The sequence below is a fragment of the Syngnathus leptorhynchus genome, chromosome 11 (assembly GCF_054491065.1).
Source record: "Syngnathus leptorhynchus isolate UIUO chromosome 11, UIUO_Slep, whole genome shotgun sequence".
Lineage (NCBI taxonomy): Eukaryota > Metazoa > Chordata > Actinopteri > Syngnathiformes > Syngnathidae > Syngnathus > Syngnathus leptorhynchus.
The window spans coordinates 599,473-614,989 of record NC_141205.1 but is presented as its reverse complement, the minus strand read 5'-3'; the positions used below and the strand labels follow the sequence as shown (position 1 = coordinate 614,989).

Here is a 15,517-nt window from a genome sequence, read left to right as displayed (position 1 = left end):
GGACAAGGACGGCGACCTGGGCACAGACCTGGAACGAGGCTGGATGGAAAGGCGTCTCAAAGACTTCACGTCCACTCCGCCGTAGTACTGCGGTCCCCAAGAGTCCCTGGGATTGGGTGGCCCGTACACTTGGTGAGGCCCGTCCCTCAGTGAGCGGCGCTTGTCCTCGACAGCCCAGCGGTGGTCGTATCCCCCCGCAGCGGAGCAAATGCTGTCAGGCCGGACTCCTGGCGGATACAGTGGGTACTCCTCCAAATACTGGGGGCCGCCGCCACTAGGGTAGCCGTAGTAGTTGAACCCTTGGTAATAGTGCGATGGACTGAGGGAAGAGGAAAAAAAAAAAAAAGAACTCAAATGAGATTTGAGTGACAAAGTGTCAAGCACTACTTCATACTCAAGCAGCTAAGAAGGCTAACCAGCTACACTATTGACCAAAAATTTCAAATGGGCTCTTCCAAGATTCAAAGGATCAGCAAGCTTGGAGGAGGGAGAGTTTGCCCGCCAGCCGGCCGGCCAGCCGGCCAGCCAGCCAGCCAGCCAGCCAGCCCTTAAGTTTGTTGATGTTTACCTGTTGATGTCCTCCTGGGACACCATGACCCGCCGCTGGTTGACCCAATGCTGCAGCTGCGCCATTGAGCTTTTCCTTTGGGCCACTCTCTCAGGGCCAGTTCTAGGAACAAAACCTCTTCTCAACACCACGTTCTGATGCTGTTCCCTGGTGTCACTGGGTGGCTGGACACCCCCTCCCGCTTGTCTTTGAGGCGTGCTGTGATTCTGCGCTTGAGGGGCTTTACTCCTTTGGTTTTGGGGTGTGGGGAAATGATTACTCCAACCGTTTGGATTGTGGTTTGTTTGAGCATGGCCACAAGCAGGCCCTCCGCCTTCATCTTCAGTTTTTCCTCCGCAGTCCTCTTGTCTGGCACTGTTGTTCACTGTGCTTTGATCAGAACAAGACGTTGACAATGGCGGCGTTTCCAAGCCATTGTCATTTTTGTTTGCCGTCATCTGTTGTTTCACTTCTATTTGCGGCTCGCTGTCTCGAGTAACCATCGTCCGCTCTGGGGTGACAGCTGTGTTTGATCTAAAAAAGAAAAAAAAAATTCCATGGTGGCATTAACCGGAGCACAGTGGACTTTGGCTTGAGGGGTGGGCTACGCTTTGCACCGGTCATCAACCAATCATCACTGAGCCCAACCACTTAGTGTACAAAGTACACTGCAGACAAATTCCATGTGCTGTGTCCATTTTGGATTTCAATATATACTATATATGGAAGGCTGCTACAGAATGAACAGCCAGCCACCAATGCAGTGCATACTTTGAACAGCAGTCATTTCAATTAACCTTGACATTCACGTTATTGGTATACTTTCTGATTCCATCAGTAAAGGAGTGTATTTAATACAGATTGAGTTTGTTGGTTCTGTGTCGGTGCGGGTGCGACACCTCTGCGATGGATTAACGTTGACCTCTGCGGCCTCGCTCATGGCTGTGATCCACTCCTTCTGTTCTTCATAGCTGTCTGTACTGAAGTAATATGTCCTGGTTCCAGCATGTTCCGCCTGTACGCAAAACACAACAGGAGCTTTCAACTCCCCATTTTCTTCCTCTTCCTCTTCTTCTTCTCCTTCTTCCAACCACACCTAGGGATGATGACAGAACAAGAACAGATAAGATAACAAAGTAAGCACACGCTCGTCAGCATTTCCGTTCGAGTCATTTGCAATTAATTCATCCCCACATGCACGGGAGATGGTCTTTTTGCATGTACATGAAGATCCCAAAAATTCCATATGGAGTGATGAGTAAAACAACACAAGCACCTTAAGAAATATGGGTTTAGATTCACCAATCAATGTTTTAAAAAAAATCTGGTATGCATATTTTTGGTGGTTCTCTTGTTACTATTTCCAAAAATAACAATAGTAACATGCACTATCATGGAAATACCAGCCATGCGTATTTGCACACACTCAATAAGAGAGAGAAAAAAAAACCACCACTTGTACCTACTTTGCTATTATAGCCAAACAGGAAACAAGGAGTGAAGGCCGACAGAACTCACGGGGGGATGGGTAGAAAGAAGAGACAAGGAGGGGAGGGGAAGGGTTACACGTTGGGATTACAAAGGTCTGTTGGGTCACAGGTAAAATTGGAACAATTCAAGCTGTGCGATAAATTCTGGTTCGTCAACACTTCCTTCCAGTTGAAAGCACTCACACTAGCAATTGTTACAACTACCACAAGGAGGAAGCAGACCCAAAGAAGAGAATATACTGCCTTCCATGGAGCTGTGCTTAATGACTTTTCTAGCTGCAAACGTCTGGTTTTGAATGCAATATCAACATCGAGGCCCATTTACAGCCGCCACCGGTCTTCTAATATGGTCGCTCCATTGTGTTTGCTAATTGTGTGAGAAGGCTAATGGATGCTTCGAGAGAGAGAAATTGATATACACGTATACTATAGCTCAAATCCTTAAAGATTAAAGGAGCACCGGGAGGAAATGATGTGAACTCATTTTCTGGTTCCAGCTTGGAACACTGACATGTTCCGCCTACTGCAGTGCCAGTGCTGTGATGCGATGTGATGTGATGCAATGGGCAGAGGGACGACACAGCACCACCCAGCAGTAACCTAGCAACAGAGGAGGGGCCGTGTGCACGTGAGCGCGGGTGTGTGCATCGGTGTGTGTGTGTCCTTTGTTCCTCATTGTTCCTTGAGGTAACCTTCGGTCAATACAGAAGGAAGGATGCAAAGAGTAAAAATCGGTACTTGACCGTTGGGAAGCCACGTGGGCCGTTTATGGCGAATTAATCATGTTGACTCAATGGGCTTCGTACATTTGATCACTCTGATTGGCTGATAGCTAGCGAACAAGCGCACGGGGCAAGAAGAGGAAATTATGGATGGATGGACGGTGAGCCTGGAGAATTTCAAGAAGGACGAAGGATTCCTTCACCTGACAGTTCATTGTGGCTGAAAAATATCATATAAATCAAGATGCACTTGATTGTATTCATCTTTTTCTTATTCATCTTTAGTGATGTGGCTAAGCTGTAGCATATCCCATCTGAGTTTTGTCACCAGCTAATCACAGCAGATAAAAAGTAATAAGTCAATAAAAAGGTGCAGACTAGCTTGTTCACACGCTGACACTTGAAGGATGTGAGGGCGAGGCACAAGTCATACAAACACACCCATAAGTTTAACAAAGGTGTGCTGGAGTATCGAGTCAGACACACACACACACACACACACACGCACACGCACACACTGCGCTGGCTGGCTGAGCTGTCACAAATCTGCAAAATTCCAAATGGTTTACCGACAAAGGCTTCAGGCGGATCTCTTTCAGACACATTTTAGGAAATCTGTATCAAATAAAAGATTGACTAGGTTGTGTAACTTCATACTTCATGGCTGATCAACTATTTGTATACGTACGATTACAAAGTAGTATATTTCTTCACCTAGAACTGAAATGCTTTCAAACAGAGAGTTGAGACGTTTTTCCCGCACAAGATACCCTCTGGCTATGGACACACCCCTGCCTGTACTACTGCCACTTTGTAAAGTTGCAGGTACAACAGGTTTGGAGAACTGCACAATAGACAACCAGAAATAAAACGAATGGAAAAAAATGAAATTCACTCATCTGTGTTGGACATGCTTCACCATATAACATCAAAACAGGTTTCATTCAATTATATGTCTGATAAGATTAAGAAAGATCAACCAACACCTGTTCACACCTGCTCCTTTTGATAAACAAACAAACAAACAAACAAACAAACAAACAAACAAACAAACAAATCTTATTTTTGACTGAAAACAGAGGTTTGCTTGTTTTCTCACGTTATCTGTGAGTCATTTGTCATAGTTCCATGTAAAAGGCAGAAGCAGTTTGGAAGAGACAGGCTCGAACATGATACTTCTCAATGACAGCCTGAGGGAGAGTGTAAAACTTGGACATCGTTACGTCATGTCATCTGCACCGTGTACGGCATTGTTGACAAATGACCAAAAGCATCATGACGAGAAAGAATAATAAGGTCAGAAAATTTGCCAAAGGAGTAGCAATTATTATAGATTGCGGGAGTGAGTGGGAATACACCAATAGTACCTATCAATGCAAGCACGGTGATAACATACTGTACATACTACCTGCGAGACATTCAAAAGCAAAATGTTATTGCTAAGCTCTCTTCCACTGTGCTGCACATTTCAAATCAATTTGTGTCATTGCTGATGCAAAAAATCAATGATGTTTCCAAAGCCGCAGGGTTGAGGAAGTAATACTTTTAATTTACTGTGCACTGATTCATGATAACAGAATTTTTGGGGACGTGAAGGGAAGGTAGCTTTTCTCTGGCACAACCTTCCCGTCTCCATTTCCAATTCGTGAACGGTCCAGAGGTTTCTGCAGATCAACACTATGGTTACGTAACCCCAACATTTGGAGCAAAATTGGTGCCACAAGAAGCCTTGGCCAGATGCCAAAGAAACAGGCAACCACATCATTTGTTTGGCTATGTGTGTCCTGCAATTGGCTGGCAACTAGTTCAGGGTGTCCCGCGCCCGCTGCCTGAAGTCGACAGGTGGGATAGGCGACCCTTGTGAGGAAATGCCTGGCTGGCTGGATGGATGGATGGATGGATGTCTACTATTTGAAAGTTTCTGCCTCTGGCTTTGCAATTTGTAGATGATGTTCATTAAGTTACAGTCAAATAAATCAATTGAATTTGCTATTTATAGTGCGTCTTGTTCCTTAAGCCCTGGGAATAGTGATGATTCACTCTACTCGATCGGCTTGTTTAAAATTAGACAAGCCTTTCTGTGATCTAGATGTAACTGTCACACTTTGTTCAGCTTAAAATGGACTCACAACTTCAAATATCTTATATTATTTCTAGATTGACCTCTTTCTGACATTTCATCACTACATTTGACTTGACTTTTTGCTGCAGTTGTGTTTTACTGTGTGGCCTTTATCATTGAAAGCTATTGAAAGTGGCTATCATAAGTTGATCCCTGTTAATATTAACTACGGTGACAGTAAACAGAACAAAGTGTCCAATCGGGAATATTGATGAAATGAACCCCATGGCAGGCAGCTAGGCAGGCAGGCAGGCAGGCAGTCCAAGCTAAGTGTATTTGCCGTACCAAATCCAGCTGCATGTGTACAAACGTGTGCGTGTGTTTGTACGAGTGTGTGTGTGTGTGTGTGTGTGTGTGTGTGTGTGTGTGTGTGTGTGTGTGTGTGTGTGTGTGTGTGTGTGTGTGTGTGGGCGCGCACGATGGCTACATGTGCTGGACTTTGCTCCCATGCTGTAAATGCAATGAGAGTCAACAAAATGTCCTGAAAGGTGAAGGCAAGTCATCATGACAAGCACTGACTGCAATCAGTTTCCAGCTTTCGGTCGCTTTGTGCGTTTCACACGGATGCTGACACGCAAACAAGGTATTATGACGATAAAACGAGGTCAAGACTTTCTCAGAGAGTTGGAATTTCATTGGGCGATTCTTGGCTGCCAGGACCAGCAAATGTGTCAATTCTTTGGGCTCTATTACGTATGCCCAGAACCAAACTAGAGCCAATCAGAAGCCAACACAAGCAAATACTTCAAAGTCAGTAAATGCTGCTTGGCCAACATGCATTGACATTGTTTTTTGGACGTTATATTTGGATGGGATGCCGTCAGTGCATATCTCCACATCATGGGAATACAAATACTTCCTTATAATATTGCAGAAAACGATGTCTAACAGCAGTCCCATTCCTGACGTGAAATGAACGCAGACCTCTTGATGCTACCGTCTGTACTGACCTTAAAGGCAAACTTGCGCGTGATGTTATCCGAAGGCTGCACTCCTCCAATCCGGAAACTGAGCAGAGGCAAACTCCCTAAAACGGCGTCCTCCTTCTCATCTGTGGAGAAGAAAACAAGAGTGTGAAAACATCTCACAACCAAGGAACAGCATGGAGCTTTAGCCAAACGGCAGGGCAAGACAGTATCCATCATGTTCCTTTCAAAAAATGAGAAGCACTTCTATTGGCTCCCACACACCAAAATCACAAATAGGAGAGATAGATAGAACTAGAAAAGCACTCATGTTGAATGAATCAGGAATGCCAGCAAGATTTCTGAAGAGCTCCTCCAATGGATAGGATTTGATTTGTCCTTTTCTCTTACCTTCGATTCTCTGAAGGTATAGCTCTGTGTGCCCAATCGTCCCGCTTCTGACTGTTGTGTGTTTGTGTGCGTATTGAGGAAGAGAGAGTGAGAGAGTGAGAGAGAGAGGGGGGTGGTGGTTTGTGCAATCATACAATGCACTGATCCCTCCTCTGTGTGTGTGTGCGCGCACGCTCAAGCAAGATAATGATCAGCCCATATGAGTCAGTGCAGCAGGAATTTCGGGCACCGCTGTGCAAGCTGTACCTGCTGCCGGCCGGTCTCAACCAATTCAGCGTCGAGCACTCGTGAGTGCATGCGTGGCACCGTATCGGGACAACCACGCACGCACGCACGCACGCACGCCCGCCCGGCAGGCACGCACGCCTCTTTCTGTCGCGCGTCTGCCGCCATAGAAGCAATTACTGCCTACTATATTAGATGTTCAAGATTCTTTCCTCATTCAAGCTGCTGAACCAAATTGTGACAACAACTGAAAAGAGAAAGTTTGATGCTACAGTTTGAGTGCAAATGCACTGATTTATCTGAGACAAATTTGAGACGAAATGCCACTGGTAACTAAGTGGATGTGGAAACACATGCAGCGGCGCTGTGAGAAGCACAGGCAACTTTAGAAATCACAGCAGGGAGCACACAAGTGCTTTTCACATTCTTTACTCTTTGCTCCGCTCCTTCTCACCAGGCCATCCAAAATATCCAAAATACAGTGGAGAGGCAGAGAATAAGGAAACGTGGTCAGAATGGAGAGAGAGAGAGAGACTTGGACTAACTCATCCCCATTCGAAGCCATAAGATTGAGCAGATTTACGATGGCAGCTCGGCCAAATTATGTAGTATGGACCGATGTAGCATTCACATTTTATTGTAAGGTACTTTACAGCGGTAGTAAGGTCCAAAAGACTTGGTTGATCATTTATCGAGTGCCACGTTTTGAAATGCCATCATCGCGCTTCGACAATGAATACAATTGTAGTTGTCGGGCTTCGAGTTGAATTCTTCATATCGCCATATCAGCTCTCCTGCTGGCTAGAAAGAAATTCACCCCAGATTATAAAGGATGAATTCCAAACACACCTTTATAGTAGAAGAGACATCTGTCAGAGAGGACAAACCACCTCTTGTTCCACTGCTTCACTCCGCTACTGGCCTGTTGGGAACACACACACACATGCAATGCAATTATTCTTCTATCCAATTAAATATGCCAATTGTCTGTTTTGAAAAAATGACCATACGTACCTGCTTGTACAGCCATCCTGCTTTGTGGACTTCTGCTTTAGGATTCCTGCGCATGGAGTTGGAGCGCTTCCCAAACGTAGCTGCCTTTCTTGGAGTTCGAGATGTCTGAAAGTCAGGAGAACATTCATCCCACTATGGTATATAATATCAAGTGTTGCAAATGTATTTCCAAAAACGATATTTTTTCAGGGCACACAAAATACACATATGCGTAAATGTGTGTTTCTTACCCGTGCACAAGGTGGCACTTCTTGAGACACCATGTTTGTACTTGTGGTGTGATTGACCTTCTCAGCACCAGTGTTGACTTTTCCTTTCATCATCAAATCACAGCTCCTGACAAGAACAATCATGTCAACATGTGACATTGCCTCTCATCTTTCTCCAAATTCATTCAACCTTCATTAAACTCGCATTTAAGTAAATCTTTCGTCCTGTCGAGACAATAGCGAATATCGCGGAAAGAAGTCACATTCGCCTTACCGTTGAACGACATACAGTACGCGCTAGCTACATCATTGATATTGCATTGCAGTGCTACAGCTTGTTATTGTTGTTTATTCCTTCAGCATCCAGACTAGAGTAAAGACGCTCTTTGAGCAGTCAGTCCTGCAATGCAGGGTGATTCACTGTCCCGTTATTCTTCATCCCCAATCAAAGTAGCTCGGAGAAATGTTTGCGTGTGAAGACCTTCCAGCACTGTGATGAGAAATCAGCACGATGAGAAGTATGTAGAGAGCACGTTGACTCACTGCAGATTGTTGTGGATTGGCGCAGGTTCTTGCAGCTGGAGCGTGTTCATTGCTGATCCAGCTGTTCTACTGCTGTCATGTTGACTGCAAACATCCAAATAAAGAGGTTTCCTATTCAATCCTTTACGAACAGACGGCGGCTCGTGTCGGGGCAGCAGTTGATAGTGGCTAAATTGTTAGGACATCGCTAACTGCATGCTTTTATTGGCTGAAATGAATGTAAGGGCAAGATGGCCCTATTTGATGATAATAGTTCACGCCACTGCTCAAGATAGTACTCATGATGCACGTGTGTGTGTGCTTGCATGCATGCCTGTGTGTGTGTACGTGTTTCTAGTTAACCTACAAACCTATTTCGAGGCAGCTGCTAATGAAGTACATGGGTGGATAAACACGTCTCAGTCTTTTCCCCAAGTACAAACAGCGAATAAGAATGGCCAAACCATCAAACGTATATACAAGTCGTGTATGCAGCTTGCAGTGATGCGTTGATGTGTTCTCTTCATTTTATGCTTGCATTCCAGCAGCATGCGGTTAGCTTACTTGAAGACTTTGACAATATTGTTTGGATGCTAGCAAATGTTGCTCCAAAGCAAAAAAGGTTTCCTCTCAACATTAATGATGTGCAAGTTACCCATGCGAGATGGTGCATTGGCCTGAATGAGGTACATTCATGACTTCCCAAAGTAATTTGAGATGCAAATTCATCTGACCACATCACTGACTGACTCAAAGGCGCGCCGTGTCTCCGCTCGAGGCGCCGAGAGTGAGCGTTAGCGCTCCGTTTTTGGTGCACTCTGAAATCCTGAAACGGACCGAATTTCCCAACGGTCACACCTGAACTGGTGCGTGAATTTCCAAACGAACCTTTGGTAGGCAAATATGATAACCCAGGCATCGAGTGGTCTGACATCTCTGCCCAAATAAACAAGAGTTATCCTTCTGGCAGTGGAAAAACAAAAGAAAAAAGGAGGAAGAGGAAAACCCCCCCAAAACAAAGCAAGACAGCAGCCGTTTGATTTCTCTCATCTTAAAGTAGCCGACCTGCTATGCTATGCTATGCCAATGACGACTTAAGGTAGACATCCAAGTCGAACTTCCACTCTGAAGACTTTTGTTTTTTAAAATGAGCAACCTTATAAGGTACGCAAAATGATTGTGATGCCAGAAGCTTGTCATTTCTGTGTTCACACACTATGCAGCCGGTCACCGGAAGGCTAGTATTCGATCATCAGTGTGGCCATGCTGTTATTAGACTCCACACTTTGTATCATATAGAACTGATGTCTATTATTCATTCATTCATTTTTGACTTAGCATCACAGATACACGTACACAAGCACAAACACCGTTGACCGAGCCACAACAACACACGAGAGGAGGAGATTGAGCTTCAGTGGGTCACCACACAAGCACGGGATATTCCTTTTCTATCCATTTGGCTACACAATAATGCAACAATGCAATGTTTCCCATTGATACTGCATTGCAGTCATCTGTGACCTACAAGCGACTGGCCATCCATCGGCTCCTTCCTCTCTCTCTCTCTCTCTCTCTCTCTCTCTCTCTCTCTCTCTCTCTCTCTCTCTCTGTCTCTCTCTCTCTCTCTCAGCCTCCTCTCTTCCTTCTCTCACATTCTGCCCTGCCTCCACCTACCTGACTCTCCTGTCCACACGGAACTTCAGCATCCTCCCTTGGATCCCTCATGTACAAACGCTATGGCGGACGGCACAAACAGAAGGACACGGATGCAGAAAGGAGGCGAGCGGAGTAAAGATGGGGAAGGGGAGGGAGTGACATTGCCGCCACCCTCTTTCTCCTTCAGACCGCATGCCTCTTTCTCCCTCTGGCTGCTTGTTTCCTCACCTGTCTCACCCTCTCCTTTAGTCCCCCTCCTCTCGTTCTGTCACACACACACACACACACACACACACACACACACACACACACACACACACACACACACACACACACACACACACACACACACACACACACAGGCAAAGAAATGCGGAACTCAGCGTATCTCATAGCTGATACAGTACATGCTGTACACACACACACAAAAACAGCCCCCACCCCCCACGTGTATATATAGAATAGAATAGAGTGACTTTATTGTCATTGTACAACTGATGTACAATGAACTTAAAATATTATCTGTGCCACAGGAATGTTTACCTCTTTGTAATATTTCCCTCAGAATCCATTTGGGCAAAATATTAGTCATTTGAGGGGATGGTGTTGTCTTTAAGGAAAGTGGGACTATTCATCATCAGGAGAGATGGCAGTTCTCAGATAAAGAAAGACATTCACAACAGAGACAGTAGTCCCAATCTCCAGATCTTCCCAGCCCACCCCATACAAGTTCAGCCCAAGCACCATGTGATGTCTCAGGACGTCTTCTATGAGGCTTAAGGCGAGTGCTCAGCTCAGATTTGCTGTATTTCTGCAAACAGTCCTTTGCTTCTTTGCTGGAACAAGACTTGGCGAGGGGGGGGGGGGGTGACATCCTTTAGCTTCATTAGTTGTTGATAGTGCAGCCAGTAAACATGCAGGACATTGAACTGCAGTGAGCTGTAACTCAGCGGTCGCCAACCTTTCTTGTCAAATACCATTTTCTCAGACCGGCAATTGTACCTTTATCCAAATTAGTTTTACTCCATGCATTCTGTTAATTGCTCTGGGTGGGTCCACAGTGGTCATGGGGCTCAAAGCTACACTTTGACGATCGAGGGCTCCTCTGACAGCTCTTCGCTTTGGCCTGGACATCCACTTTTTGATTTCCATATTATGTATTGTATGTGCCCTCTTTGCATCCATTGCAGCCTGGTGATCCTGAAAGGGGGATCCCTTCTCAAGGTTTCTCATTTTTCCCCTCATTTTTAGGGGTTTTTGGAGTTTTTCCTTGCCCTTTTGGGGATGCTTTGAGAATAATGGTCAATTGTTTGTCTATGTGAAGACGACTTGTGATTTAGGGCTATCCAAATCAACTTGACTTGACTTTTCCCTCGGATGGGTTCTGCAGACGTGCCTTGGTACAGATGGTGTCAAATTTGATCATGCAATTGCAACTCTAGCAGGTGCTTCTCACCGTTTACTTTTCAGAGATAGCAGTAGGGCAAATGACAAAGACAACAGTTGGCAAATTCATCAGTCAGTCCAAAGCAGCATGCTGTCCTCTGGTGGATAAAAACAGACACACACAAATAGTAAGTTCTTTTGGGTACCCAATATGCTCTGTAACGATACTATGTTATTTATTTATTTATTTATTGCTTTGTTTGTTTGTTTGTTTGTTTGTTTGTTTGTTTGTTTGTTTGTTTGTTTGTTTATCTATTCATTGATTTTTTTATATTCCAAGGTTTGCACTAAAAGACCATAGTGATTGAAAAGTTGAAAAAATGCGGTCCGGTGGTTAGCACGTCCGGCACACAGTGCAGAGGTTATGGCTTTGATTCCCACTTTGGCCTCCCTGTGTGGATTTTGCATGTTCTTCCAGTTCCTGCATGGCTTTTCTCTGGGTAATCTGGTTTCCTCCCTCGTTCCAAAGGCACGATAAACCGAGAAACCGACTGCTCCAAATTGTCCGTAGGTGTGATTGTGGGTGTGAATGCTTATTTAATTGTGCCCTGCGATTGTCTGAGACCGGTTGAGGCAGGGTATAACCCGCCTATCGCTGAAAGAAATACTGCTTCTGCAGAAAATGAATGGATTGATGAAAAAAGAACAAACAAATGGAATCTAATGGAAATGGAAATAGATATACTCGACGATTTATGACATGTATGTACATTTTGCGTGAAAAGACTTATCAACTAACTGATGCTCACTCATTGTGGGGAGTGAGACTTTCAACAGTTGTTTTTTTGTAATGTGGAAAGAAAAGTGGCTACACTCCTCCACTACCGTGTACACTGTATGCTCTGCCCTAAGCACATCTCTTGTAGCATGAGTCTTCATTTCCATGAATCCCTCCTGGCCTAGCACGGGAGCTAGTCATCAGTCCAGAAGGCATGACTAGCAATCATGTTGAAAGCCACTGTGCTTTAAGTGCTCCTTGACACACCAAGAGCCATGATGGCAACTAATTCTAGAGCCCTAGGGTATTAGCCTCCTTACCAGCAAGTCTGCCTGTCACGACAGGACGGCGAGCACAGCCCAGGCCGTGCCGTGCCATGCCGTGCTGTGCCGTGCGCTCACGAGATCTTCATTTCTGCCTTCATTGGAAATGTGAAATTGCCAGTTGATATGACAAGTCTGAGCAGAAAGTCGCGTGAGATGCGCTGGGTGCTGAGTCAGTCATTACTCAAGTAGTGTGAAATCTAAGCGCTGGATCATTAGCATTTAGGACTATTAACATTTGCCATCACATTGTATACTCGAGACGGATATGCATGTCATTTGCGCTTTGATGAAATAGAAATCATGCAGTTTTTATTGATTAGATTTTGTATTTGGTGCATGTGTCCCTCGCGTGTCCAAAGAAAAGGAATGTGTTTCTTTGTGTTTACAATTCTTCCAGGCGAGCCAGCACAAACCCAACATGACACCCAGCCACATCTGTTCACACTCTCCCACTTCTGCTACAACTCCCCTCCCTGTCCCTCTCCACTCGAAGCAAGCCTGCCCTCCATCACTTTTAATCATCTGATGCTTCTTAAGAATGGTTAAGGCCAAACGATTGCACCTTCAATCTGGTCACATTGCTGATTGACTCCTTTCTCTGATTTGCTCTCGTAGAAGTCTATGGCGGTGGTGCTTAACCTGGGTTCAATTAAACGCCGGCCGGGAGTTCGCTGAGCCAGACTCGGGGATTCAATCGAGGTCAAGCCACATAGCACGCGCACACACACACACACACACACACACACACACACACACACACACACACACATACACACACACACACACACACACACACACACACACACAATCAGTCTAAGCTCTGAGAACTGAAAGGTCCAGATGAAAAAAGGATGTAAGTACTGAAAAAAAAAAAACCCAGACACTGTGCTCATAGTAATCATGAAACTGTAAACGGTTCATTTTCTACACAGAGAGAAGATAAATATGTCAAGATATCCTTTGATGTATTGGGATTTTCGGAGACCGCCCGACTCTGCTGTCCCATTAGTCATATCAGCAACTATGCCTAGCCTGAGCATACTCGCATGCACCTACATGCACATCAGAAAAATGCACACTTCAACTCACAAGCACACATGACAACACAAAGTGGAAACACACTATACAATCATAGATTGTTTACAGTTCATATTGGAGTTGGAAAGACTATTGGGCATACAATCTACAAATGTACATCGTCCAATTGAAATGAAATGTGTGCCATACGAGCTAAAAAGCAAACATCTGATCCAAGACCTGACAACTACAAGAAAAGAAAGAATACAACTGTTGGCTGAAAGAAAGAAAGAAAGAAAGAAAGAAAGAAAGAAAGAAAGAAAGAAAGAAAGAAAGAAAGAAAGAAAGAAAGAAAGAAAGAAAGAAAGAAAGAAAGAAAGAAAGAATGATGATTTGAAAGTGCCAATGCTCAACGGCATCCAGACCATGCAAAGAAATATTTCCATAGCATGGTTAACCAACAAATGGAGCCATGCTTGATGTTCACCTGCAGCCTGCCAGAGAAGGCAGGCTGCCGTGGCTATTGGACAGCGCTTTCAATGACTCCAAGCATCAATTCTCTGACCGCACGGCCATCTCAGCAGAAGATGAATCTTTCAAGACGTCCTTTCATTTCTTAGGACGTTCTCTGTAATCACGTTGGTCACAGCCATCCATGTCTAGCCTGATGTCTCTCACACATGTGCAAAAGCAAAAAAAAAACAAAAAAAACCACGTGCGCTCCCTCCTTTCAACTCTCAAATATACAAGTGCTGCTACTTACCTTTCTTAGTTCACGTCACGTCTCTTCTTGTTGTTTTCTACGCTCCTGCCGGTCGGTCTTCCTGCGTGCTTCCGGCAAGCTCCTACCAGACGAAACGAGACAAGACGAGACGAGACGATGGGGCTGGGCCGGGCTGGGCTGGGCTGGGCTGGAATGGGCTTGTTTGTAGAAAAGCCCCAGTGGTCAGGAGAGAAAGAGAAAGTAAGAGAGCTTGAATGCATGCGAGTGCACAAATGAAAGAGAAGAGAAATTTGAAACCAGCAAGTCTCCAGAAACAATCAACCCCCCACCCTTCCTCTTCTCTGCAAGCTCCATCCCTCTCACTGCTTGACTCGTCAAGCTCAACACATTTCATAATATTACAACTCAATGGTGATTTGTTTGCGGGTTACACTATTTTCATTGTTCATTTCACGTCTTTGCCCTTCTCATTTCGCATGAGGCACTATTTTCGATTCCAAATTTGGCAAAAATCTCATCGGGTCTTGTGGTCTCCTCCCAGCACATGTCGCTGAAAATGGTCAAATATTGCTGCTGACACCTCCAAAGCATTTGAATCTGAAAGATGGTTTGCTCAACCCTAACCAATGTCTACCTCCCTCCTACCTTTGCCGCCAAGCAGCGTTTGTAATGAAAAAGGATGCGAGCCTGAAAATTCTTCAGCAAACCTCAAAGCAGATGCTTGAAATGGTGACAAATGGCTCTTGCAGACCTCAAACACACATCCAAGGTGCTTGTGGGATGGATAGACAAGCCTGACTTCCCAAAGTCTTCACCTCAACATCAAATTGTTGGATGCTTTGTGCAGCTGCGTTGTCCAAAGTGCAACCGCGCTGTACATTAAGATTCTCAATTGACTTCCCAAAGACTTCACCTCAACATCAAATTGTTGGATGCTTTGTGCAGACAATCATATATACAAAGTAGAGTAAAAATCAGAATGCTAGAAAAACTCGACTCAACCTCTTTGAAGTGTGCAAGCAGATACTATAAACACAGTTTGAAGGTTTCTAATGTGCACCGTTAGTTTCTTAAAAGCACATGACCACGCGGTGACGCAAATCCAACACAAACAGGGTTCGCTCGACTCTCGATCAAACTTGGGAAAAAATAAAATAAAATCACGTGGCCTGGTTGGAGAGACCATTCACTGGGCATAGTAATTAGATTTGAACTTGCCAGAGTTCACCAGTGGAGAGGAAGGAGCGTGTGACTGGGATGCAGAACGAATATGAACGACTCGTTGGGTGGGGTGGGGTGGGAGGAATATACGTACGTACAAGTCAAGTCCATTTTTGCTGAAGGGAAAAGAAATGTGGACATGCAGTAGAAAAATCCATTGCTACATGGGTGGCGGCTGAAAATGGATTTAAATACAGAAATATATACCATTTTGTAATATTTACTACTTTGTGTCAGGT

General features: G+C 44.8%; 1 protein-coding gene across 1 annotated transcript in view; it reads right to left on the bottom strand.

Moving 5' to 3' along the window:
* Positions 1 to 14,183, bottom strand: part of plekha6 (pleckstrin homology domain containing A6) — a 24,090-nt gene extending 9,907 nt beyond the window's left edge. The window contains exons 1-9 of the mRNA XM_085923835.1: positions 14,097 to 14,183; positions 8,189 to 8,272; positions 7,667 to 7,772; positions 7,437 to 7,541; positions 7,272 to 7,344; positions 5,832 to 5,932; positions 1,447 to 1,562; positions 569 to 1,081; positions 5 to 319 (exon numbers count right to left, since the gene is read on the bottom strand). Coding sequence (XP_085779961.1) covers positions 5 to 319; positions 569 to 1,081; positions 1,447 to 1,562; positions 5,832 to 5,932; positions 7,272 to 7,344; positions 7,437 to 7,541; positions 7,667 to 7,772; positions 8,189 to 8,238 — 1,379 coding nt within the window. The 5' untranslated portion in view covers positions 8,239 to 8,272; positions 14,097 to 14,183. The remainder of the gene's footprint in view (positions 1 to 4; positions 320 to 568; positions 1,082 to 1,446; positions 1,563 to 5,831; positions 5,933 to 7,271; positions 7,345 to 7,436; positions 7,542 to 7,666; positions 7,773 to 8,188; positions 8,273 to 14,096) is intronic.
* Positions 14,184 to 15,517: the final 1,334 nt, after the last annotated feature.